Source organism: Plecotus auritus, assembly GCF_963455305.1.
Source record: "Plecotus auritus genome assembly, chromosome: 6".
Classification (NCBI taxonomy): Eukaryota; Metazoa; Chordata; class Mammalia; order Chiroptera; family Vespertilionidae; genus Plecotus; species Plecotus auritus.
Window position 1 is genome coordinate 73,625,740 of NC_137773.1, and position 26,739 is coordinate 73,652,478.

At 38.1% G+C, this 26,739-nt stretch overlaps 1 protein-coding gene across 10 annotated transcripts; it reads right to left on the bottom strand.

Moving 5' to 3' along the window:
- Positions 1-291: 291 nt before the first annotated feature.
- AADAT (aminoadipate aminotransferase) lies at positions 292-26,739 on the bottom strand. 10 transcript variants are annotated; one of them, XM_080675884.1, is made up of 14 exons: positions 26,648-26,739; positions 26,096-26,207; positions 25,329-25,497; positions 23,571-23,703; positions 21,021-21,095; positions 15,960-16,169; positions 13,850-13,915; positions 9,493-9,575; positions 8,928-9,024; positions 7,429-7,490; positions 7,128-7,192; positions 5,591-5,697; positions 2,471-2,572; positions 294-995 (listed from the first exon to the last, which is right to left on the bottom strand). In XM_080675884.1, the coding sequence occupies exons 2-14, from the start codon at positions 26,160-26,162 to the stop codon at positions 954-956; spliced, it is 1,278 nt and encodes a 425-aa protein (XP_080532010.1). In that variant the 5' UTR covers positions 26,163-26,207; positions 26,648-26,739; the 3' UTR covers positions 294-953. The 10 variants fall into 10 exon arrangements, 8 of the variants coding, with proteins under 8 accessions (XP_080532014.1, XP_080532010.1, XP_080532008.1 ...); XM_080675882.1 differs by having other exon boundaries at positions 26,595-26,721; XM_080675885.1 differs by having other exon boundaries at positions 26,603-26,715.

Here is a 26,739-nt window from a genome sequence, read left to right on the forward strand (position 1 = left end):
ACAGCATTAAAAAAATACAGGGTATTTATGATACACTACCATAATGAGATCCTATTCTTTTGTATGTTACATGAATATGTATAAACAATATTCAAAAGGACCAATGATAAATGCTGACAGCAATTATCTTTGGAGGGGGGGTGTGAGAAAATAAGTGGCTGCTTTTACTTTGTTCCTTATATTTCCTGGCTTGTTTTGAAATTTTTAAATAAGCATATTTTACTTTAGTAATATGATGGGAAAAATAAACCTTTTAAAAGGTGAGAAAGAAAATAATCAAATTAATATATTGTAAATGCCTCAAGGGATTTTAATAGATTCAAATTACATAACTAATAATAATATGTTTTTATAAATTGTGCAGTATTATGAAAAAACAATGTAGTAAATTCTTCTAAGTCCCGATTTCTCCTTCTTACTTAGAATTAATAAGTCTGATGTCTTTAGGTATGTTTAGTTTCAGAATTTTATTTTAAAGGGATTTTTATGGCATAACATAATATCTGTGGTATTCTTACTGAAGTCATTTATAATGGTCAAATTCTAACAATTTTTGCAACAAGATTTTATTACATTTTCCTAAAAGATAGTAAAAGTTTATATTACATACCATTTTGGATTTGTATTGTTACATTTTCAAAATAGTTTACTGCAAATGTTAGTTTCAAAGAAAATTTAAGGGAGATTATAAAGCAGTTGCAAAGTTCTTTACAATAAAATCCACAATAAAAATAATTTTTTTTCAAGTTGAAAATTTATCAAAAGGTACACATAGATTATAAATATATTTTGGCAATATGGTGGTTTTAAGGGCACTTTAAAAGTTGTCTATTTAATGACTACAGATATGACAAATCAATCTGTAAGTCTTAATCAATGATCATTTCTTGCTGCTATAACATCGAAGTAATTTATTTAAAAAATCCGTGAGTACTATGAAGAGTTTGATGTCCTCACAAAGATTCTTTTATAAGTTCGGCTAATCTCTGGAAGGCCTAAAATAGAAAATAGATAAGAATTAATGAAAGTAGGATGCTATTTAGGAAAAGTTTGTCAGAATGTTAAAAATTCAAACAAAGACTATCCATCTAAGGGTGAGATAAGGCAATGAAAACCAAGTTTAACATCAGTTTTATCATGGTCGGATGCCATCAGTGTTATAATATATGTACATATAAGCATATCAGATTCCCAGGATTTTTATTTTGTTGTTCTTGTGGCCTTCAAGGTCACCACTTTCGATTTTCTGTACACCACATATTATTTTTTCATGTAATCTCTCACCTGCATATACTGGTACATTATATATAGTTGAAATTGTCCAGATCTATTATATAAAAAAAATAAGCCCTTGCCGAGTGGCTCAATTAGTTGGAGCATCACCCTGTATATGTGGGTTCGATTCGGTCAGGGCACATACCTAGGTTGTGCATTCGATCCCTGGTTGGGGCGCCTACAGAGGCAGCCAATTGATGTTTTTCTCACATCAATGTTTCTCTTCCTCTCTCTATCTTTCCCTTTTTCTCTCTCTAAAAATCAGTAAAAACATATCCTTGGGTGAAAATGAAACAAAACAAAAAATAAAACATATGAAAAGCATATTTAATGACATGAGAAAGCAAATAAATAAAGAACACACAAAGAACCAATCCATCTGCAAAGATAGGTACCAACTCATTTTAAGGTTAATGGCACCATTCAATTTATGGGTCTTCTGCTTGGATTCTCAGACATATAGTTCTGAGGAACTTGTTTCTTTGCTTATTATTTTGGTTAAAGCTAGACTTTGTGATTAATTTGAGAGTATTATTCTCTTTGACTTGCTGATATATTTTTTCCTCAATGAGAGAGACTGGCCTCAATTTGCACTTTGGGCTTATGTTAGTTCTATGAAGGAAGGAAAGAGATTTTTTTCATAATATATTGGTGATCAGTGAACACTGTTTAGTAGTTCTGAAAACTATTCTTGAAAACAAAAAAATTAAATTCCAACTCAGTCTCTTCATTTGTCTATAGAAGTCTAGCAACAAAATAAATGTGTCTTTTTATGGTAGTTCATGAATTTTCAACTAATACTTTTTTTTTTCAGAAACCCAAGACATTAAAGCATATTGTAACTCACAAAATGAACACATGCACCAAAAAACAGAATTGAGCCCTGGCCAGTGTTGCTCAATGGTTAGAGTGTCGGCCCATGCACTGAAGGGTCACGGGTTCAATTCCCGGTCAAGGGTATGTACCTGGGCTGCAGGTTCAATCCCTGGTCCCATTGGGGCACGTGTGGGAGACAACAAATACATGTGTCTCTCTCATATCAATGTTTCTCTCTCTCTCCCCCCACTCCCTCTCTCCCTTCCTTTCTTCTCTCTCTAAAAAAATCAATGGAAAAAATATCCTCAAGTGAGGATTAACAACGACAACAAAATAGAATTGATATCTAGTGTTACGCTGAAGAGAATATTGTACTTACTATATCCATTTGTTCTGGAGAAGCCAAAGAGAAGGATGCTCTAAAGTAAGGGCTAGGAGCTGAGCTGTCAATGTAGAAAGCATTTCCAGGAACCATTAATATCTAAGAGAGTTTATGGAAAATAAGCGACATACCATTAAAGAAAAACTGAAAGAAAATATAGATAAATCAAATCTCAGAATGGGGAAGGACTTTTTTAAAATTAAAGGCAATTAAACAAATCACAAGGAAAAAATAATTTAATGTAAAAATCCTGTATATCATACAATAAGCAAAAATAAACACAGAGAAACTGGAAAAATGTTTACAATAAATATGGCAAATGCGACATCTTCTCCACATATAAAGAATGCACAGAGCTCTGGCTAGTTTGGCTCAGTAATTAGAGCGTCGGCCTGTGGACCAAAGGGTCATGGGTTCGATTCCCAGTCAAGGGCACATCGTACCTCAGTTGCAGGCTGGATCCCTGGCCCTGGTCAGGGTGCATGAGGGAGGCAACCAATTAATGTGTCTCTCTCATTTCGATGTTTCTCTCTCTCTCTCTCTCTCTCTCTCTCTCTCTCTCTCTCTCTCTCTCTCTCTCTCTTTTCTTCCCCCCGCCCCCTCTCACTTCCTCCCGCCCCTCCACTCTGCCTGAAAATCAATGGAAAAAATATCCTTGGGTGAAGATTAAAAAAAAAAAAAAAAGAATGCACAGAAACAGAAGAAAAACACTAGAATTGTAACTTTTATGGGCAAAGGGCAGCTTACAAAAGAAATAGAAACAGTAACAACCATGAATAAATGTTCTTTAACCTAACTAGAAAACTAAGTTCCAACAACGAGATACCATTTTTAAGTTATCAAATGTGGAAGTGACTTTTAAGCTGGAATCTGAAAGATAGGTAGGTGTTGGCCAAACAAAAAGTAGGGGAAGAATATTTTAGGGAGATGATACAGAGTGTAAAGGCCCTGAGTGGGAAGAAAAGAACTGAAAGAAGGTAAAAAATTTAATATATAAAGCAAAGGAGTAACAATGTTGAGTAAGTGTGTCAAGATGCAGTGGCGAGAACCACTGTGATTCTTGATGACCACTGTGGCAGACAGCTCCCTGTGGCGAAGTACATTTCCTCTGCCTCCTGGGCAACAAGTGTATTCTACTGGTATTCCCCAGACTCTTTCTAATTATATGTGGACACATGATTGAATCCTAGTCAATGGGTGTGAAGTTATGTGTGCTATTTCTAGGCCTGACCCATAACATTCTTCCCCTGTGTGATCCACCATGCTCTTTCCATTTTGTAGCCATGTGGACTCTATGTGTTGAAGACTGAAGAGCAAGGAGATGGAAGGAACCAGGGTCTCTGAATCACTGCTTGGAGTACAGTTGCCTAAAGATCAGTTATTTGAAAATTTTATGTGAGTCAGAAATAAACATCAATTATGTTAAATCTTTGAGATTGTTATGTAGCACAATCATGATATTCGAAAGTATTAGTAACTGCTTGTTGTTACATGGTACAAATCTGGGCACTGTCTGCTAAGGTAAGAGGAGTAGAGAATGGAATGATTAGGGGCACTCTGGGGAAGAGATTTCAAGGCAGAAGATGGGTTTTTGTGTCCTTAATAACAATAAAATGAAAATCATTTTCCCCAATTTAGCCGAAAAGTTTTGGGATGTGCTAGAAGCAAATTGCTGTAAGAGAAGGAGGGAGTGGTAAAAGTGTCTCTGTAAGATGACCAAAGTCTGAGCTAAGGCAGTGGTGATAAAGTTGGAGATTATTTAGAAAAGTAAAGGTACAGGCGACAGGATATATGAAATAAATGAAGAGGCCTGAAAAAAAGTGCAATAAAATATGAAGTCTGTATCCTTAGCATGTAGCTCAGAGATACATACAAATAGCCACTTATCAAATGTTTCTTAAAGATAATGGCATTGATAGAAAACCAAAGAGAATATAAAATTGATTTGTTATACTAAAATGTATTTTTTTGAAATAAACCAGTTAAATATTTATTAAGTACCTACTGTGTGCTGTTACTAGGATTAGAACAATGCATAAAACATGAGTCTTTCCCTCCAGTAAGATAGTTAGAGAGGATGCATGGGTTTCCCAAGGGAGTAGGGCTAGCCCAGAAGTCCAGCCAGTTGCCAGGTCTGACCGTTAGACTGCTCCAACTCTTAGCGCACTTTGCCACCATCAACACAACCTGTTCTTCTGTGTCATTTATTCTATTGCTTCACGACAAAAATTGATACTAGAAATAGATCTTAGTGTTTACAAAAGACTGATAGACATGGTAAGGGAATTAATTAATGGAGAAAGGATAATTTATTTGGTAAATTGGAAAGTTACACAGAAAAATACTTGGATTTCTGAGATTACTCATTGCCCCTGAATGAAATCTAAATAGACGTATGATTTAAGTACAAAGGGAGAATTAAAAAACATAGAAGAAATCATCATGGGCTAATTTGAAGTAAAAACAGAGGATAGAAACTTTTCTGTGTAATTTTAACCATGCAAAATAATTGTACTAGTGTAGCCAAAATATCAGCTATATACAGGCTCTTCAAGGAAATACACCACAAATGGTCATAAAATATGGGTGGTGAAATTGAGCTATTTAAAAAGTTTTCATTATATTTTTCTAAGTTTGCTACCATGTATATGGTTTACTTTCATAATGGGGGGAGGGCTCTATTTTAAATACTAATGGCTAATACCTATTGAGCATTTACTAGTCTAAGTGCTTTATATATATTTACTAAATTATCATAACAACTTTATGAGGGAGAAAGTCTCATTATTACTAAAACTCAGGGAGGGTAACTTACCCAAAGCCACACATCCAGTAAAGGGTGGAACTGGGATTCAAACCCAAGGAGTGTGGCTCCAGGGACTGTGCTCTTAGCCATTAATCCAACCAGTAGCTGAGATCAATGACTATATTTCCATTAATTTAGACCAGAATAATAATTATGTAACCCCAAAATCTATTATGATTTTAATAATGAGATAACATATCTGATATTAAAACATTATGAGTTGGGGTGGTAGGCAATGATAAACATCTCTCTCCATTTTTATTTAAGAAAATTACATTAAAGAAACAGTATAACTATTTCTGCCTTTTTACCTCTTTCTTAATGGCTTTTTCTTCAACCAGTTTTTTTACATCAGAAATGCCCTTAATTTTAAACCATACAAACATCCCAGCAGTAGGAGCATGCCATTCTGCCAAACCTATAAATAGAAGAAGGTAAGAAATATCTGCTGAAGCTATATTTGATATCACATATCATTTAATGACATAATTGCAATGACTGTAAACTAGTATTTCCATAAAAGTTCCTTCAGTGATAGCATTTTAAAGAATACAATTGTATGAGTCCTGAAGATTGATGGTCTGAGTTTTATTTCAAAACGTGAGTAAGCCCTGGTCAGGTAGCTCAGCTGGTTAGAGCGTCGTCCAGATGCTCCGGGGTTGCAGGTTTGAGCCCCAGTCAGGGCACAACCAATACTCAGCCAGTGAGTGCATAAAGAAGAGGAACAACAAATTGATGTCTCTCGCTCTCTCTCAAAAAAAAAAAAAAGTGAGTAAGGGGGTGAAGGTAGGGAGGGAGACTCGTATGTGCCTATTTACAGTTTTAGTCAGACTTAGGTTGGCACAAGAAGTCTAGTGTCTATGTCTCCTTCCTTTAGTTAGAACCATACCTGAGCCAAGTATGACTCTTTCAATTTTAGAAGAGGATTTTTCAACTCTTTCTAGATTCTTCCAGTGTTTCAATAAATGATATTATTTATGTAATAGTTTAGAACGTAATTAATTATGAAAAGAAGTACTTAAAATCAGGAATTCCAGTTGCATTTGTAGGCTTTATGCTTCATTGAGTATTAGGATAGAGAAACCAAGAAGGAAGGATAATTATTTTGACTTTATTATCTTTTTGTTGCTGTTAATTAAAACCTTTTCTTCAGCTCCACTGTACAAAACGGTAGAATAGTACTCTTTATCAAAAAAATAATTATATTTTTATCAATACTTCATAGGAAATAAGGTATGACAGTATTAAGGAATTGATATAATTTGCTTACTATTATTCATACCAGAGGTATTTTTCACAATATAATTAAAGCCATGTAATTCATTTTACTTTCTTATTTTTAATAGAAAATTAAACCCACCCTGCAATCAAATTAGCAATAGAGAGTATTAGACAGATAAATGAGGTTAGTGATTAAAAGGCAAATCATTTGTAATGAGAAATCCTCTGTAGACTGTATTAGTATTTTGTCTTTAGATAATCTAGTTAGAAAAAGAGTATGTTGTTTGTTTCACAATTCCTCTTCTCTTTAGAGGAAAATTTTGAAATAACTCTAAAAATTTTTGAGTATAGATGTTATTTAGCTTGAACTAACTTATTGCTGGTTGATTATTAGACTAATTGGTCTTTTTTTTAAAGGACAAATTCTTTGCAGCAGATAGGTAGAAATGGGTCAGGGTTTGCAGAATGTTCCTTCTGAGATTATTTATAGGGTAATATTTTCCTGACAAGAATACTCCTGGACTCTTGTTTCTTTCCCCGGGATTATTAACAATACTATGCAGTGTTTATCACCCACTATATAGGTACTGCTGTTTATCGAAGGACGAGGCTATATGTTCTACTCACCACTTAACCACTTGTCTGCAGCTGTCAGTAATGCATCCTTTTGCTTCCTATAGTAATCAATAACCCTAGATGAAGAAAACAGTGAAAAAGATGTGTTTAGTACATTGACTGCAGAAACTAAGAGGCTCTATAAGAATCCATTTTCTATTTTGATGAATATGAATGCCATATAAGGAAATAGAGCATATTTTTTTGACTTGTCTGGTGGTAAACTTTTTACCACTATGTTTTTTCCTTTATTGTGGAATAATTAAAAATTGTAAGGCAGAGTCCATTTCGAATGGGACCTGAAATACCATACCTCTCTATGTGAGCCAGGAAGCCCTCTTCTCCCCACTGGTGAAGAAGCTGTGATACCATGAGCTGAAAGAGGTAAGACAATAACCGATGTCATGCTTCATCCTCTACAATGTGTTTTCTGCCAGTCACTCTTGAGTATAGGTAAACCACCATAAGAAAATAGAACAAGCTGGCCCAAGCTTTAGTCAGTGATTTAGAATAAATGTTAATAACAAAGACGATGATAATAAAATGACAAATATTTATATAGTACTTGCTGTGCCAGAAACTATTATGATGCATTAAAATATTTTAGCGAATTTAATCTTGTAATAACCTCATTAGGCAGGTTATTACTTCTATTTTACTGATGGGAAAATGAGGCACAAGGGTTGTTAACTTTCCTGAGGTCACAGCAGCTCATCACAGAGCCTGGATTCGAGTCAGAGGGCCCAGCTCCAGATCCATGCCATTAATTACCACCCTGCACTTCCTCTCTAAATATAAAAAACACATAGTAGTTGTAATATATAAAATTACATAATATATTTGGAGATTTTCTATCTAAAATGGAAGTTATAAATGTCATGAATGGTTAATGAAGTTTTGTTATTAACAAATACCAAAAAAAAAAAAGAGAGAGAGAGAGAGAGAAAAGTCCCCAAACATGATAAAGTACTTTATGGAATGTAAAATATCAAACAAACATCCTATTCTACATAAATTCTTCTATGCCATTAGGTAGCAATTCTATCCTTATCTAATTCTATGGTTGCATTAGGAATGGAGCCAATAATTTCTCAAAGCTTGTGAGGAAATTTACACATTCTCTAAAATTAACTTTTTAAAAATTAAAGTACATACCAACCAGTGTCTTTAGGACAGGTTAGCACATGTGCAGTGAAGGCAATGAGTCATTAGACAGGTTTGCAATTCTTGTTCTCATTATAAATTTTAATACAAAGAAGCCCAAATTGTATTATTGCATCAAGCCCAGTTCCATTATGTGAAGTTCAACAGATTTTATGGAGTTCCTGGGCTGGATGTGAGGGACAGCAGAGGAATAAGATAGCCCAACTCATGGAGTTTAGTCTATGCCACAAAATAACACCAGATTAATTTGATTCTCATCTATAATAATAAAAGCATAATATGCTAATTAGACCAGATGTCCTTCCAGACATCCTTCCTTCCTGGACGAAGCTGGGTCTGCGAGGGAAGCCTGGGTCCCAGGTGCCTGCCTGCGGCCGGAGGTAAACCCAGGTCCCGGGTGCCAGAGGGAAGCCGGTGCCAGGGGAAGGAAGGCCTATTCTTGCACAAATTTTGTACATCGGGCCTCTTGTTTGTCTCTAAGAGTAAATGCCTGCAGTGCCATGTTTGCTGACTCAGTACATACTGGAACTAGAGATCCAGTATCTGTGATTTCCCTCTCTGGCACCTTAACTCAATCTTACTTGTCAAGATCTATTTTCTATTCTTATCTAATTAAAATTGTTTTTCTATTTCCTAAATTGTCCTTACCTGTGTAAAAGTACTGGTGTGCAATGTTGAGACTTGTGTGTGTAAAACAACTCTCTCTATCAAGGGTTTTGGTCCAGTTATAAAACCTATTCTCAACCTGCCCAAAAAAAGAAAAAGAGAGAGAAGGTACAATACCACTGTATTAACAATGAATCCATTTCATTTTCCTGATTTCATTAGGAAGAGAGCTGTGGCCTGGGGGCAAATGAATCTAGACAATGAAAACATCCTGATAAAATTAACTACTTATTTAAAATTCAAGTGTACATTTAAAACATAATGCAAGTCTGACTAAGCATTTCTAAATGTGCTTTTTCATATATGAAACCCCAAACCTGACCAGTTCCTCTACAACTTCCGATGAATGCCCAGGTTCCTTTGACGACTGGAGATGGACAGAGAGAGAGAAAAGTCCTATATTCATATTAATAATTTAACTGGTGTTTTAAGGCAAGTAGAATACAAGCATGTTAAAAGAGAATTGATTGGACAGAAAGCTACTGAGGCACAGTTTCTATCTCGGTTAGATCCGGCCTGAAGTTAGAGACACAGAGGACAGCCTTACCCAGAGGACAGAACTTTGGAGAAAGAGTCCGCTCTGATGACACGCCCATCAACGTCCATGGAAAGAAACGTTGGTGCCCAGGGCTTGACATGGAAAAGATAAACACTGTTGGTCTGAGAACTCTGTTAGTGACTATGTAATTCCTTCATGTAGAGACTGGAAAGGACATGGATTCAAATAACAGTAGCACAACCATCTTTCCCATTACCTTTATCCAAACCCTTTAAAATGGAATAAAAACAGAGATGCGTGTTCTTTTATTAGTATCTGCCTGTCTTCATGACTTTTCTGTCAAAAACGCACACACAAGATTTTACTAATTTGCTTAAGATCCATTATTATGAATTTGCCCCAAGGGTTGAAGTCCAAGATGAATAGATTTAGAGGAAGAAAAAAATATGGGCCTTGCTGAGAACCAAGGTTCTGAAATCCTATAAGGTCCCCATGATGCCCAGCTGGCCTGATTGTTGGAATAAAATGCATCTGAATAAAAAAAGAAAAACTAGTTTGGATAAGATATAAGCAGAGGGGACCAGCAGCATTCAGGATTGTTTACAGAAAGAATGCTGCCTCTTAGAATTAGAAAGATACAAAGATGAGACCAAAGCTGAGAAATGTAGTCAACATGAAATACTGATTTCAGTATTTAGTTAAGAAGTAGATGCACAAGAAAAGGGGGCATTATCATGTTGAGAGTGAGATGGAGGTTGGCAGACATGATATTCTTTCAGGCAATACATATAGGAAAATCAAGAGTTTTTCTTTTCTGTAGATTTAAAGAAGGAACCAAGTCCAGGTATATGTTCTCTGCAGTCCTGAGAGCAACTGAAGATAGTGTTTGATTTTGAAAAATCAGGTATTAGAATCATGTGTCACTACTATGTCCATGAGGAAGAATGATTATAGAAAATGGCATACATATAGAGTGGGAAGGAAACTTAAAAACCTATTCTTTTGCAGGTACTATCCAGGACTTTCATGACAGGACTGGCAAAAGTGTCCTGCTGCCAGTAACACATTATCTATGTCCATAATGGACATCACTCATTGAGCACAGCCTTTCTCTTTCAGCTTGAATACAGCTTCCAAATCCTTCTCAGATATCATACCAGTCAACTACTATCAAGAGACTGTAGTTGATACATCACATAAATAAATTGAGAGATAAAAATCACATAGCCATATCAATTGATGCAGAAAAAGAATTTGACAAAATCCAACATCCTTTCTTTTTTTTTTTTTTAAATATATTTTATTGATATTTTACAGAGAGGAAGGGAGAGGGCTAGAGAGCTAGAAACATCGATGAGAGAGAAACATCGATCAGCTGCCTCCTGCACACCTCCCACTGGGGATGTGCCCGCAACCAAGGTACATGCCCTTGACCGGAATCGAACCCGGGACCCTTCAGTCCGCAGGCTGACGCTCTATCCACTGAGCCAAACCGGTTTTGGCCAACATCCTTTCTTGATAAAAACTCTCAGCAAAGTGGGAATAGAGGAATCATACCTCAACATAATAAAAGCCTTATACGACAAACCTACAGCCAACATTCTCAATGGGCAAAAACTAAAACCATTTCACCTAAGAACAGGAACAAGACAGGGATGCCCACTTTCACCACTCCTATTCGACATAGTACTGGAAGTGCTAGCCATAGCAATTAGACAAAAAGAAGAAATAAAATGTATCTAAATTGGAAAAGAAGTAAAATTGTCATTATTAGCAGATGACATGATACTGTACATAGAAAACCCAGACTCCATAAAAAATTTACTAGATTTAATAAATGAATTCGGCAATATAGTAGGATACAAAATTAACATCAAGAAATCTATGGCATTTTTATATACCAATAGTGAACTTATGGAAAGAGAGATTAAAAAAGCAATCCCATCTACCATTGTACCAAAAAAATTAAGATACCTAGGAATACACTTAACTAAGGAGGTAAAAGACCTGTACTCAGAAAACTACAGTACACTGAAAAAGAGATAGAGGAAGACATAAACAGATGGAAGAACATATTGTGTTCATGGACTGGTAGAATCAACATTATTAAAATGTCCATACTACCCAAAGCAATCTATAGATTCAATGCACTCCCCATTAAAATACCAATGGCACATTTCACAGACCTAGAACAAACTCTCCAAAAATTCATCTGGACTAAAAAAAGACGCCAAATAGCTGCAATAATCTTGAGAAAGAAGAACAAAGTAGGAGGGATCTCAAAACCAGATTTCAAGCTGTATTACAAAGCCACTGTTATCAAAACTGCCTGGTGCTGGCATAAGAACAGACATATAGACCAATGGAATAGAACAGAGAACCCAGAAATCGACCCAAACCACTATGCTCAATTAATATTTGACAAAGGAGGCAAGAACATACAAAGGAGTCAAGACAGTCTCTTCAACAAATGGTGTTGGGAAAATTGGACAGATACATACAAAAAATGAAACTAGACCACCAACTTACACCATACACAAAAATAAACTCAAAATGGATAAAGGACTTAAATGTAAGATGGGAAACAATAAAAATCTTAGAGGAATCCACAGGCAGCAAAATCTCAGACATATCCCGAAGCAATATCTTCGCTGATACAGCTCCTAGGGCAATGGAAACTAAAGAGAAAATAAACAAATGGGACTACATCAAAATAAAAAGCTTCTGCACAGCAAAGAAATTCATCAACAAAACAACAAGAAAGCCCACTGCATGGGAGAACATATTTGCCAATGTTATCTCTGATAAAGGTTTAATCTCCAACATTTACAGAGAACTCATACAACTTAACAAAAGGAAGATAAACAACCCAATCAAAAAATGGGCAATGGACTTAAATAGATACTTTTCGAAAGAGGACATAAGGAAGGCCAAGAGACGTATGAAAACATGCTCAAAGTCACTAATCATCTGAAAGATGCAAATCAAAACGACAATGAGGTACCATCTCACACCTCAGAATGTCTATCATCAACAAATCAACAAATGACAAGTGCTGGTGAGGATTCAGAGAAAAAGGAACTCTCCTGCACTGCTGGTGGGAATGCAGACTGGTGCAGCCACTGTGGAGAACAGAATGGAACTAAAAATGGAACTCTCATTTGACCCAGTGGTCCCACTTTTAGGAATATATCCCAAGAAACTAGAAATACCAATCAGAAAGGATATATACACCCCTATGTTGATAGCAGCACAATTTACAATAGCTAAGATTTGAAAACAGCCTAAATGCCTATCAGCAGATGAGTGGATTAAAAAACTGTGGTACATCTACACAATGGAATACTATGCTGCTGTAAAAAGGAAGGACCTCCTACTATTTGCAACAGTATGGATGGACCTGGAGAGCATTATGCTGGGTGAAGTAAGCCAGTCAGAGGAAGATAAATATCACATGATCTCACTCATTTATGGAATATAATGAACAGCATAAACTGATGAACAAAAACAGATCCAGAGACAGAGAAGCATTGATCAGACCATCAAACCTCAGAGGGAAGGTAGGGGAAGGTGGGGGTAAGGGGCAGAGATCAACCAAAGGACTTGTATGCATGCATATAAGCCTAACCAATGGACACAGACACCAGGGGGTGAAGGCATGAGTGAGGGTGGGGGGACTGTGGGGGGATAAGGACACATATGTAATACCTTAAACAATAAAGAAAATAAAAAGAGACTACTAGTAGTTGAGGCCTAGCTGGTGTCTTCAGTGGTTAAAGCATTGGTCCTAACTGAAGGGTCATGGGTTTGATTCCCAGTCAAGGGCACATACTTGGGTTGAAGGCTCGATCCCTGGCTTTTGGGGGTGCACGTGTGGAAAGCAATTACTCAATGCCTCTTTCTCATGTTGATGTTCCTCTCTCTCTTCTCCTTCCTCCCTGCCACTCCCTGTAGGAATCAATGAAGAAAATATCCTTGGATGAGGAGTAACGAGAGAGAGAGAGAGAGAGAGAGAGAGAGAGAGAGAGAGAGAGAGAGAGAGACTGTAGTTGACACCTAAGAGGAAATCTACTTTAGATCCCTGGTATGATGATTAAGGAGCTATGCACTAGGATCTGGTGTTCAAGACCATTAGCCCTGACTTTCTCCAAATGTATGGTAGACAGAGCCAGATACTATTTTTAAGGTAAGTAATTTCTGGAAAGAGCTGTAGTACAAGAAATGAAAAGTACTAATTCCATAGTAAAACTAAAGGACTATAAAAGTTGAAGTGGTAGCAAATTAACAATAATTTTTGAAATTCCATTGTAAATGTGGATTAGCAGCCAGGTTAAACGCAAAGGCAGGGCAATAACTTACAACAATTTATCTTTTAATTGTGAAACAACTTCACATTGTTACTTACCTTGTTGAACTGGAGAAAATAGTAAGGATCATCTTCTATTATGAGAAAATCATATTTTCTTGCAAGCTAAAAAAAGGTTAAAATAATATAATTATTTCTTAAGAGCTATCTAAAATTAAAAGTATTTTGGAATCATAATTCTTTGTACTCATTCATTCAAGAAGCTATTGAGTGCCTATTGCCTAGACCAGTGGTCGGCAAACCGCGGCTCGCGAGCCACATGCGGCTCTTTGGCCCCTTGAGTGTGGCTCTTCCACAAGATACCACGGCCTGGGCGTCTATTTTGAAGAAGTGGCGTTAGAAGAAGTTTAAGTTTAAAAAATTTGGCTCTCAAAAGAAATTTCAATCGTTGTACTGTTGATATTTGGCTCCGTTGACTATTGAGTTTGCCGCTGGCCTAGACAATGAAGATAAAGAGATAAGGCTCCAAAAGCTCTTGTTCTCATGGAACTTACATTCTAGTGGGAAAGACAGAATATACATAAGCCAATGGATCATGAACAGAAGAAATATTGGATGGAGGACTTAAAGGCTAGGTGGAACATTAAACGGGGTGACGAGAGAGAGAGAGAGAGAGAGAGAGAGAGAGAGAGAGAGAGAGAGAGAGAGAAGCTATTTCAGGTTGAATCATGGGGAAGCCCTTCCTGACAAGATAACACAAGATCTCAGAATGAGATCTTTATTAGGAAGGAGCCAGTTGTGCAATTATCAGGGAAGAAGCTTATAGACTGAGGGATAAGCAAGAGCAGAGACCCTTGGGTGAGACAAAAATTTGGCATATTAGAGAGAAGGCCAGTGGGCTGCAACAATGATGGTAAGAGCCTGAGAATAGCTGACCAGGTCACCTAGCTTTTGGATTTTATTTTAAATGCAAGGGGAAGCCACTGGAGGCCTGTAAACAGGAGGACCATGAGACTAGCTTTATATTTCAGCAGGGTAAGGACATGAGTGGCTGCTGAGTGAAGAATGGTTAGAGGTCAAGAGTGGAGGTCAGAGGGGGTGAGGAAACGTCCCAGTAGACCAGCAAGGGAAGAAGTTGGTGTCTGAGAAGATGGCGAGAGCAGTGGTAGTGGAAGGAAATGGATGGATTTGGATAAATATGTCATCAGTAGAGTCCACAGAATGGATTGGATGTAGTGGGTGGGGGGAAGAGAGGGGGAAAAAGAGGAATAAAAGACAATGGATCATGCTGGCACAGTGTATGGAGATGAAGAATGGGAGGGGTTGTGAATGGGAGGGGTTTGGGGTGTGGCTGGTCAAAATCAAGAGCTCTGTGTGGCTATGTTAGGTTTGAAATGCTCATTAGACATTTACATGGGATGCCGGATACAGAAGTTGGATAGAGAAGTCTGGAGTTCAGGCATTTCCATCATAGAATGCAATTTACAGACACAGAACTGGATGAGGGTTGAAAAATAAGGAGTGCATGAAAAATAAGAATACAGTAAAAGGAATTGTTTGAAATCTTATGATTCCACTGTAATGATTAAATTCTATATTACTTTAACATAGTCTTGGTACTTATTTTAAAAAACGATTTGTAATGAAAGGCTAGGAATCATAGCCAGGTACATAAAAAAGACTTTACAGAAAGGCATGTTTCTCTTATTTTTCAAAGATTCCTGCATGGCTGCATATTTGCTTGATACTTTAAAAAATTTATGGTGAAAAGCTTAGGCATTGTTGTCAGGTCCCTAAAATAAACTTTATAAAAGGCACATGCCTATTCTGTTCAAAGAATTTCTTTGTAAATTGGAATGACAATGAGCAATAAAGAAAAGAGACAAGTTGGAAATACAAATATAAAATAATGAAAATCAAATAGTGGGGTCAAATATTAAATAACCTCATAGAATTTAACATCAGACCAAGAATGCTATTTCTTTTTATGAAAATATCAAAGGGAAAGAAAAATCTTAGAGTTAACAAAGGATGTAGTAAATTCTTGTGTTTAAATTTATTAGGATTCTTGGCATAGATGACTTCCTCTTATTAAAAATTATCTCCCTTGAAAGCAAGAGGCTAATAAGAAAGGAAACTTGCATAGTACTTTTCTAAAAGGTCAAAAAGAAATAGGAACATAGCCACATAACACATTCTTTTAAAATACCTCATAGATTTCTTTTTTGCGGTTACTTGTTAATGAATTTCCAGTAGGGTTGTCACCATTTGGGACAGTATAAAGAAATTTGGGGGTGTTTTTCTCGGGGTTCTTTGAATCTTCTGGTTTCCATTTGGAAAGTATTTCTTTGAGGGAGTCTGGAATAATCCCATATTCATCACTGGAAACATTAATCATGTTGCAGCCCAGTGGTTGCAGCTGTTGAGCACATAGAAAAAAAAAAGAAAGCCCAAGATTCAGATCTGATTACAAAATGTGTCATTGATTCTTCTTATAACTAAGAATGTTACCCTTTATGCCCTTGAACATATAACCTGCAGTTGGCTCTACTGCCAGAGGGTTTAGGTTGTATATTCTAATTCTATTTTTGCCCTGGGCCAGATTCCATTATTGTTCAAGAATATCCCCTGTCAATTTCCAGAACAAGGATCCTACTTCCTTGCTCATGTATGTCAGGCTTGGCCATGTGTCTTGCTCTGGCCAATAAATTGTTGGCAGAAGTAATGTGTGTTCCTTCCAAACAGAAGCTTCAAAATCCAGCTTGTGGTTCTCTATTTCTCTTTTCCCTCTGCTGTAAGACTCACAATGTTCCAGAAAGAGATTACTTCTGTTAACCTGGGGCTTGAGAAAAAGATGACATGGACCACAGCTACAGTTGCCTTGCAGTGGACATGTAGTGGGGGAAGAGAAGTAAGTCTTTGTAGCTGTAAGCCACCGAGACATTGGGATCATTTGTTACACAGCACAACCTAGCCTCTTCTGGTTGAATTATCATGATACGTATAATTAGAACTGGTTCATAAGGTAAGTGTTTATTAATAATTTTTTTTTCACAGAGCAAATTAATGATATAAAGCACCTGTTATGCAAATATATAAAACTAGAAGCCCGATGCATGAAGATTCGTGCAGGAATGGACCTTCCTTTCCCTGGCTGCTGGCACCACCTTTCTGCTCTGGCCCTGGAGCCGCCTCTTTCCGCTCTAGCCCCACCTTCCTATGCTGCCCAGAGGCCCTGAGCAGCTGTGTATGCAAATTAACCCGTCATCTTTGTTGGGTTAATTTGCATGCTCACTCCTGATTGGCTGGTGGGTGTCATGAAGGTATGGTCAATTTGCATCTTTCTCTTTTATTAGTGTAGATAGGTATGTGCAGAGGTGATATTCAAAGTGTTTAATAAGTGGTGTAGCAATGGGTACATCAGATACATCTGCAGGCTACAAGGGGTCCTGGAGGCTCCCTGCCATTCCAGTATTAATTCTGTGTAATGGGAGGTTCAGGGTGTCTTAGGAGAGGGGCCAGGAAAGCCAGCAGGAGTCCAGGGCAGCAGCATACCAAGGAGTGTGGAAGTATTTCAATATTTTGCCAATGGCTAATGCTGAACTGACAAGTAGTGGCCTTGCTTATAGACATGATTTTATAAAAAATGATGGACTATTATTCATGGATGAAAATGCACATTTAAAAAATCAGAAATTAAGAAATAACAATAATTGAGTGAGGTTATCAGAAAAAGTTTTCAAAGAATAAGCTAACACTCTTTTTAGCAGTCAAATGTAGAATTGTATACTAAGTGGGGATAATCCAGATGCTACTTATGACAAATTTAAATGTTTTTTGATGGAAGGAGACTAGACTTTGGATGGTGAGCACACAATGCAATATACAGACGGTGTATTATAGGATTGTACCCTTGAAACATATGTTATTAAGCAATGTCACCCAAATAAATGTAATAAAAAATAGAAGGTCTTAGCTTTCAAATGCACACGTAGCATGAATAACACAGATCACTATTGGTCCATGAAATAAACACATATTGCTTATTAGAATATATCCTCATTGCTTGGCACATGGTTTCTGTCTGGGTATATTAAAATATTTTACATGTGTGTGCCCATGCTGTTTATGTAGAAATGAGTTTTATATTTGTAGGCATTATGTAATCTTAAGTGTTAGGAGTTTAGGGAAATAGTTAATAATTACTATCAAATCATTAGGAAAAAGCAATTATTTTACTTTAGTTTTTTTTAACTGTGGTAAAATCTATATAACAAAAATTGGACTGTTTTAAAATGTATAATTCAGTGGCATTAATTACATTCACAATGTGTACACCCACCATCACTATCAATATCTAAAACCTTTTCATCACGTTGAACAGAAACTCTGTACCCATTAAGCAGTAACTCCCCATTCTTCCCTCCCCCAGGCCCAGGTTACTTCTAATCTACTTCTGTCTCTATAAATTTATCTATTCTAGATATCTCATACAATATTTGTCCTCTGTGTCTGGCTTCTTTCAGTTGGCATAATGTTTTCAAGGTTTATCCATGTTGCAGCATGTGTCAGAACTTTGTTCCTTTTATAGCTGAATAATATTCCATTGTATATACATACTACGTTTTGTTTATTTATTCACACGTTTATGCACACTTGGATTGCTCCCATCTTTTGGCTACTGTGCATAATGCTGTAGCAAATGTTTGTGTTTCTGTTTGAGTCCCAGTTTTCAATTCTTTTTGGATATATACTAGAAGTGGAATTGGTAAATCACATGATGGTTCTATGTTTAAAATTTTGAGGAACTGAAAAATTGTGTTACACAGTGGCTGTACCATTTTACATTTTCACTAACAATGTACAAGGATTTCAATTTCTCCACATATTTACCAATATTTACTATGTCCCATTCAAAAATAAAAGCCATCCTGGCGTGAAATAGTATCTCCTGTGGTTTTGATTTTCATTTCTCTAATGACTAATGACGTTGAGTATTTTTTCATGTGCTTCCTGGCTATTGGTATATCTTCTTTGGAGAAATGTCTATTCAAGTCCTTTGTCTATTTTAAATTCATTTGTCTTTTGTTGTTGAGTTATAGGAGGTCTTTATATATTCTGCATATTAAGCCTTGATCAGATATATGATTTGCAAATATTTTCTCCAATTCTTTAGGCTGTCTTTCTGCTTTATTCATAATGTCCTTTGATGCTTCAGAGTCTTGATTTTTTTATGAAGCCCAGTTATCTATTTATTTTTATTGTTGCTTGTGTTTTTATTGTCATATCTAAGAATTTAGTGCCAAATTCAAGGTCAAGATTTGCCCTTATGTTTTCTTCTAAGAGTTCATAGTTTTTAGCTCTTACATTTAGGTCTTTGATCCATTTTGAGTTAAAATTTTATATGGTGTGAGGTAAGGGTCCATTTCTTTCTTTTGCATGTGGAAGTCCAGTTGTCTCATTACAATTTGTTGGAGACTTCTTTTCCTATTTAATGGTTTTGGTACCTTTGTCAAAATCAATTGGCCACAGATGTATGGATTTATTTCTGGGTTCTCAATTCTACTCCATTGAAATATATGTCTATCCTTACACCAGTACCATACTGTTTTGATTACTGTAGCTTTGCAGTAGGTTTTGAAATGGGGAAGTGTGAAGCCTCCAACTATGTTCTTCTTTTTCAGGATTCTTATGGCCTCTTCCAATCCCATGTGAATTTGAGGATTGGCTTTTCTATATCTACAAAAATGCTATTAGCATTTGGATAGGGATTGCATTGAATCTGTAGCTCACTTTGGCAGTATTGGCATCTTAATAACAATATTAAGTCTTCCAACCCATAAACAGGTGATGTATTTTATTCTTTTGGATATTATTATAAATTTAAAATGTTTTTAAATTTTCTTTTCAGATTGTTCTCTAGGAAAAGAAATTTTTATAAAATCAATTATTATTATTATTTGTTAATCCTCACCTGAGGATATTTTTCCATTGATTTTTTAGAGGGAGTGAAAGGGAAGAGACAGAGAGAAACATTGATGTGAGAGTGACTCATAAATTGGTTTGCCTCCCACATGCACCCTGGTTGGGGATCGAGCCTACAATTGAGATATGTGCTCTTGACCGGAATCCAACCCATGACCCTTCAGTCCACAGGCTGATGCTCTACCCACCGAGCCAAACCAGCTAGGGCTATAATATCAATTTGATTTCTACTTAGGAATGTTGAGAAAATACACCTTTCATTAAGACTAGCTAATTGCTTTATATATTTATTTTTGTAAAGATAATGTTAAATTTGAATAAAAGAGAGAATCAATGAAATATGAATCAATAGAGCATAAAGGTCATCTCATTCAACTCCCCTATTTTAGGCTAGAATTACTTTTGCAACATTTGTGTTCGGTGGCAATCAAGAGTAACTGAGCACCTGCAGTGATGGGAAGTCAGGTAAGGCTGTCAGGTAAGGCTGATGATTAGAAAGTTGCTATACTGAGTTGAAATTGTTTCCCTGTAGTTTCCAGACTTTGATTCAGTCCTCCCAACTTAAGGACATGCACAAGCAAATCTAATTCTTTTGTCACATGGCTAACTTGTATGTATTTGAGGATAATTCTCATGTTTGTTGAGTCTTCTGGTTTTGGGGAAAAAAGCCACAGTTCCTAAAACCGTTTATCATATGGTATAGTTTCCAGTTCCCTATTCACTCTGACTACTCTTCTCTGACTGCTCTCGTTTGTGTACATATCTATCCTAAAGTATTGTGCCCCAAATGAACCTAATTCTCAGCAGTGTGTTCTGACCAGTGCACAGCAGAGCCGGAGAGTCAGTTCCTCTTTCTGGTTATTATAATCCCATTAATTTATCACTGGAGTGGAAAGTCTTAATTATACCATATTAGTTTACAGTTATAGTAAACTGACATATAACATGATTATACTTAGGCATGTGGCAATTCAAGATGGTAATGAAAAAATAAATATTTGTAAATTAAATCACATTTCAAGTGAAATATTAAGAAAACTGAACATGATTTTGTACAACCTAATTTAAGCATGTATTCATTTAAATTTGGTAAAAAGAAATGTATAAAGTGGAGGGTATATTTAAATAGTTAACATAGTTTGCATATGTCATTTATGATTCTCCTGTTTGCAGGTGAAAGACGTTATTTTATTTCTCAGTGGACAGGTCACTCTAATGGTGCAATGGTTTTTTTTCTTATTTGTTATAAGAAAGAGAGCTGCCTTTTGTAGAAATGTATACTCACAGCTTGAAGTGTTCCTGAATAAACAGGTTCATTTAGGAGGATATTATCTCCACGATTAATGATCATTTCAAACACCTAACAAAAGAAGAATAGGTTGGCTTGCACAGTATTGTTTCCATTCTTAGAACCCCTTCCCTCCTCCCACCCCCCATTTTAGTTTTAATTCATTGGGATTATATAGTAGGAGTTGGCAAATATTCTATAAAGTGTCAAGAGAGTACATATTTTGTGGGCCATCGTGTCCCTGTGGTAACTACTTTTCTCTGTCTCCGTAGTGAGCAAGAGCCACAGACAATATGTAAACCAGTGAGTGTGGCTAAGTTCCAATAAAACTCTATTTACAAAATCAGATGAAGGTTGGATTTGCCTCTCAAGCCATAGTAGCCAACCTCTGTTCTAGGGTTAGATGAAAAATAACAATTGGTTTGGCTCCCAAAATTCATTTTGGCCCTTCTTTGAAAATGTATTAATATTTACCATAAGCCAGTCCTGTATAAGGTCTGATGATAGAATGATGAACATAATGACATAGTTTTTACCATCATAGAGGTACTAGTCCAGGAAAGCTAGACACTAATTAAATAATTACTCAAATAAATGTATATTTAAAAGTGATGAATGCTATTAAGTACAGGTGTGCAATGTTATAAGAGCTCATCATAGGAGGACTTGGGCATTGAGGAAACTCAGGGCGTTCAGAGAGGGTTTCCCTGAAGAAGTGATGAGTTGGGGTAGGGGTGACAATAGGTACATTTTGAGAAACTGAAAAATTCTGTGGCATGAAGCAGAGTGTAAAGGGGAGAGTGGAATGAGATGAGACAAAAGTGGGCAGAGACCATACCATGCAGGCACTATGCCAAGTGAGGCCAGTAAGAATTTTAAGTAGAGTGTGGAAAGGGGGAATCACATGGTCAGATCTGCTTTCTGAGAAGATCATTCTGGCTATAACAACAGGATAAAGAGGAATGAAATACATGTAGAGAGTTTGGGAAGGTTTTATGATTATTTGGGACAGATAAAAATAGTCTGAACTAGGGTAATGACTGGATTTGGAGAGAAGAACTGAGAGGTATTTTGGAAGTCAAAACCGACAGAACGTAATTATGGACTACAGGGACACAAGGAAGAGGAGGTGTCAAGAATGACTCCTAGATCTTTGGCAATGGAACTAGATAGATGGTGGGAGTGGTGCCATTCACTGAAAAGCAGACCCAAAAAGTTGTCCATGTCTGAGGAGTGTGTTTTGGTTTGAGGTGTCTTCAAAACATTTTGTGATGATGTCAGGTGGACAGATACACAAATGGACTTGAAAGGAGCTTGGAAGCTACTAGCATATGATTGATCACATGGGTGTGAATGGAAGTACCAAGAGATGGTGAACAGATGGGAACAGATGAAGGGGAGCAGAGGTTCCAGGCCCGAGCCTTGAGGAACTCCAATAATAATGGCTGTGTAGAGGCCACTGCCACGGAGGCAGGCAGGTGGGCCGGCAGAGAGCTGTTCCATGCGGTGCTGAGAGCACTAGAGGAGGAGAGCGGTTCAAAAGGATGGGGAGGTCAACAGTGTTCAAGGATATTTAGAGGTCAAGTAAGACAAGGGTTGAGAAATCTTAAGAGATTTTGCAGTCAGTATGATGCATACTGACATCAATAGAGCCAGACAATAGATCTTTCCAGCCTAATCAAAGGGATCTATTATGACTAAATCTTACATAAATCACAGAATAATCCTTTCTTGCCTTGTATTGTTCACAATCCCCAGTTCAAGACTCTCCTTTCTATCATGTTAACAACCTACATCTCTTTTAAAAAAAAGAAATATAACTTTTTTTATTGATTTCAGAGAGGAAGGGAGAGGGAGAGAGAATCATTGATTGGTTGCCTCCTGCATGCCCCACACTGGGGATTGAGCCTGCAACCCAAGCATGTGCCTTGACTGGGAATTGAACTGTGACCTCCGGTTCATAGGTCAATGCCAAACCACTGAGCCATGCTGGCCGGGTGATAAACATTGCCTTTATAATTATTCACATTGTGTGTTTACATTTGTTTGGGGGACACCCTATAGACCTAGAGAAGCACAGCCAGGAGGAAGACAAGATACAAGCAGTGGTGAGCACAGATAATTTATGTAAGCAGACATGCAAAGGCATCAGATTTCACCTGAGGAGTATCAGGATATGCCCTCTAGAGAATTTAAAAATTATATTGAAATCTCATAACTAAAATAACATAGAACAAAATGTAACCCAAATCTTTGAGCCAGGTAAAATTAACCAATGATCACTAATGCTTTTGGTAGGAGTTGAGACCTCCTTTAATGGGAACTTATTTGAATGACTCATAGCTCTGAGTCACTGACCACATGTTCTATGTGTAAGAAAAACCAGGTTGGTGGATGTCTTTCAGTCCCCTGTTTATAATTCCAAGTAAAGACAAGAAGACTATCAGAAATTCACAAAACATGATCCTCTTGCTTATCAGTGAGAGATGACTGTATTTATGGAAATACTTGATTTTTAATGTGTGGTACCTTTCCTTTCAGTCTTACCTTACAAAGACCTTCTTGGCTGCCAGATGTGACACATATATCCATTTGTCCTTGACTGGATGGATAATGGAGGGTGGGAGGATTATGCAATTTTACTTGTAACTGTTTTAGCCAGGACAACAGCTCTGGGATTCTAAAGCATAAAATGTATTTTAAAATTTATAGAAGTAAATGTCATAATATAGGTAGAGAGGAATTAAATGGTAGCTATATATTAGGTACTTTTAGATTCAATTTCAAAATCCTCAAACACTTTTTGCCAATATTAATATTCCCTATTTCAAAGATAAGGTAACAGATATAGAGATTTAAAAATTCACATAAAGTCAGTCAGCTGATATTTGAATCTACATCTTTCTTAGTCTAAAAACCTATAATCTTTATTTTACAATAGAACAAAGACTTAATAATTGATTCTTTGTTCTACTCAGGAAAATTTCCATAAGCTACTTAGAAATTCAGGCCCCAAAAGTTCTTTGTATCATGGAAGGAAAGGCCTATGTATATATTACATATCTATCCTATATAATAAAAGGCCAATATGCAAATTGGCCAAACGGAGGAATGACCAGTCGCTATGACACACACTGACCACCAGGGGGCAGATGCTTAATGCAGGTGCTGCCCCCTGGTGGTTAGTGCACTCCCACCGAGGGAGCATCGCTCAGCCAGAAGCCCTGAGCTTGGCTCATAGCTGGCGAGCGCAGTGGTGGTGGCGGAAGCCTCTCTGGACTCTGCAGCAGCACTAAGGATGTCCGACTGACAGCTTACGACATCCCCCGAGGGCTCCCGGACTGCGAGAGGGCGCAGGCCAGGCTAAGGGACCCCAGTGCACGAATTTCATACACCGGGCCTCTAGTCTATCTATATAAAAGCCTAAGCGACCTAACGACCAGTTGCTATGATGCGCACTGACCACCAGGGGACAGACAACACACAGGAGAGGGCTCCCTCCTGTCTGGAATGGGCCTGTGGGGATTGGGCCTGCGGGGATCAGGTTCCCTCCTGTGTGGATTGGCCTGCAGGGATCGGGCCGAAACTGGCTATCCAACATCCCCCGAGGGGTCCCGGATTGCGAGAGGGCACAGGCCAGGCCGAGGGACCCCTAGTAATTTATATATATAGAGTGTCCCCCAAAAAATGCATACACACACTTTGGAAAATTATAAAGGCAGTGTTCATTAAAATACATTTCATTTTCAAAATTGAGCTATCAGATTGTTAAAGTATGTATACATTTTGGGGGGATACTCTGTATAAAACCTATATTACATCTTAATATAGTTTTCCATCACAGGAACTCTATAAATTATCATTAGAGGATCAGCTAAGGAAAATCTTAAGGTATGTGTTCTAGCTTGGCTTTAAGAATTAAAGACATTTGAACTGAGGGCAATGTGTTTGCATAGCTGGGAAGGGAACAAACTTCTTAGAAAATTGCCCAGCACTTAAAATTGCTGCTTCCTGGACCATCCTTTTCCTTCCTTCTTCACTTCTCTTTCTCTCTCTTTTCAGTCTCAGGTCAATGTAGTACTTTCTTCCAGAAGCCTTTGGACTCTCCCAGTCTTGTAAGGGTGAGAAGTCACCGAGGAGCATTCAATATCCTGTTGCTTTTCATTCTTCTTTGAAAACTCTTCCCCAAACCTTCCTAACTGTTGAATACTCCAGTTAAGAAAAAAGACACAAGTCACTTTATCAGTGGCCTTTAGAATATTGCTCATGAAAACGAGCCAATAGAATTGTATTATCTATAGTTACCCAGCACTTTCAGAATACTGAAGGGCTCTCTTCATGATCTGTTCATCAAACTGGATGGTCTTCCCATTGTCTATGGTGATAGCAGCAGCCTTAAAAGGGAACGTGTTTGGATTTGGTGATCCAGTAGCCAACGAGATGACAGATTTCGGTGCCCTGTTCTGTATCTCAGCTACAATAAACATGGAAGAGAAGAAAAACTTTCACGGAAAACATTCCTAGTTCAGTATGTTGCATTACACTCAATAATACTGTCAAGTGAAACAATTTCTAGTGATAGGATGCTAATCTAAAATAGACATAAAATAACTTTGTCTGGAGGTGTCCAACTAAGAAGGCAGAGTGATCAGGATTATCTGGATAAGCAAAGAGCCACAGTAACAGAAAACCCTGCTCCATTTAGCCCCTACCTGTCTGTCTAGCTTCGTGGCTCACCCCTTTCTCTCCAATTTACCAGACCTTCCCCACTCTGCACGCGGCTGCACACTGTGTCTAATCCCTCCTTAGGTCCTGGGAAGAGCCTTTTTAGACAGCACATCCTCTCTCTTACGTGGCCGAGTCCCACAACAGCCTGTTCTCGCAGCTGCTCCTTCCCCGCCTTCAGTTCTAACCCCAGTACATGTTTGCACACAGAGCCTGACTCACAGTGAGCTTTCACGGTTGAACGAAAGCAACCAAACGGTGACTGTAGGCACCACCCACAGGGGCTCTGGGAGCTCCCCGCACCTGCACCCGCACCCCGAGAGGAGGGACGCTGCCCCAGCACTCACTAAAGACGCGGATGGGAGAAGGCCTTCTTGCTGCGCTCCTCGCGGTGATGAACCGTGCGTAATTCATGTCTCGGATTCCCAAGCACCAAGCACCTTCTTCAGTGGTTGCAGACTAGAACAACCAAACAGCTGCGTCAAGGGCTGCCTCCTTAATCTCGAAAAGACACCGTGGTTGACCCCTAGGCTTAGTCCGGGTCCTCCAGAGCGCAGTGCTGGCAGAGCGCCTCCGAAACTCCCGGGCTGGAGGTGGCACTGCGAGCCTGGGTTCTGCTCGGACCTGGGGCGGGAGGCAAGATTATCTAAGTCCACCCGCGGAGGATCGGTCCACTCCCTCTCGCGATCCCGCACCCCACGTGCTGCGGCCTCAGCAGAGGCCGAGGCCGCGCCCCCTCCCGCCCCGCGCCGCAGCCTATAGCTGGCGGGCCGCGCGTGCACCGCCCCGCCTGGGTCATGGCCCTTGGTGCACCGGGCTTGGGGGCGAGGGCGCGCTGCAAGGCACCTTTGGACCTGGGCCAGTGCCTGAATCAATTCAAAGCGAGTACGACTCTTGACCTTGCGGTTGGGAATCGCTGCTAGGAAGCCCAGTAGGCAAACGCAACCGGCTGGCGATCCTGCAGAAGGGCTCCAAGGAGTGGGGCCCGGAA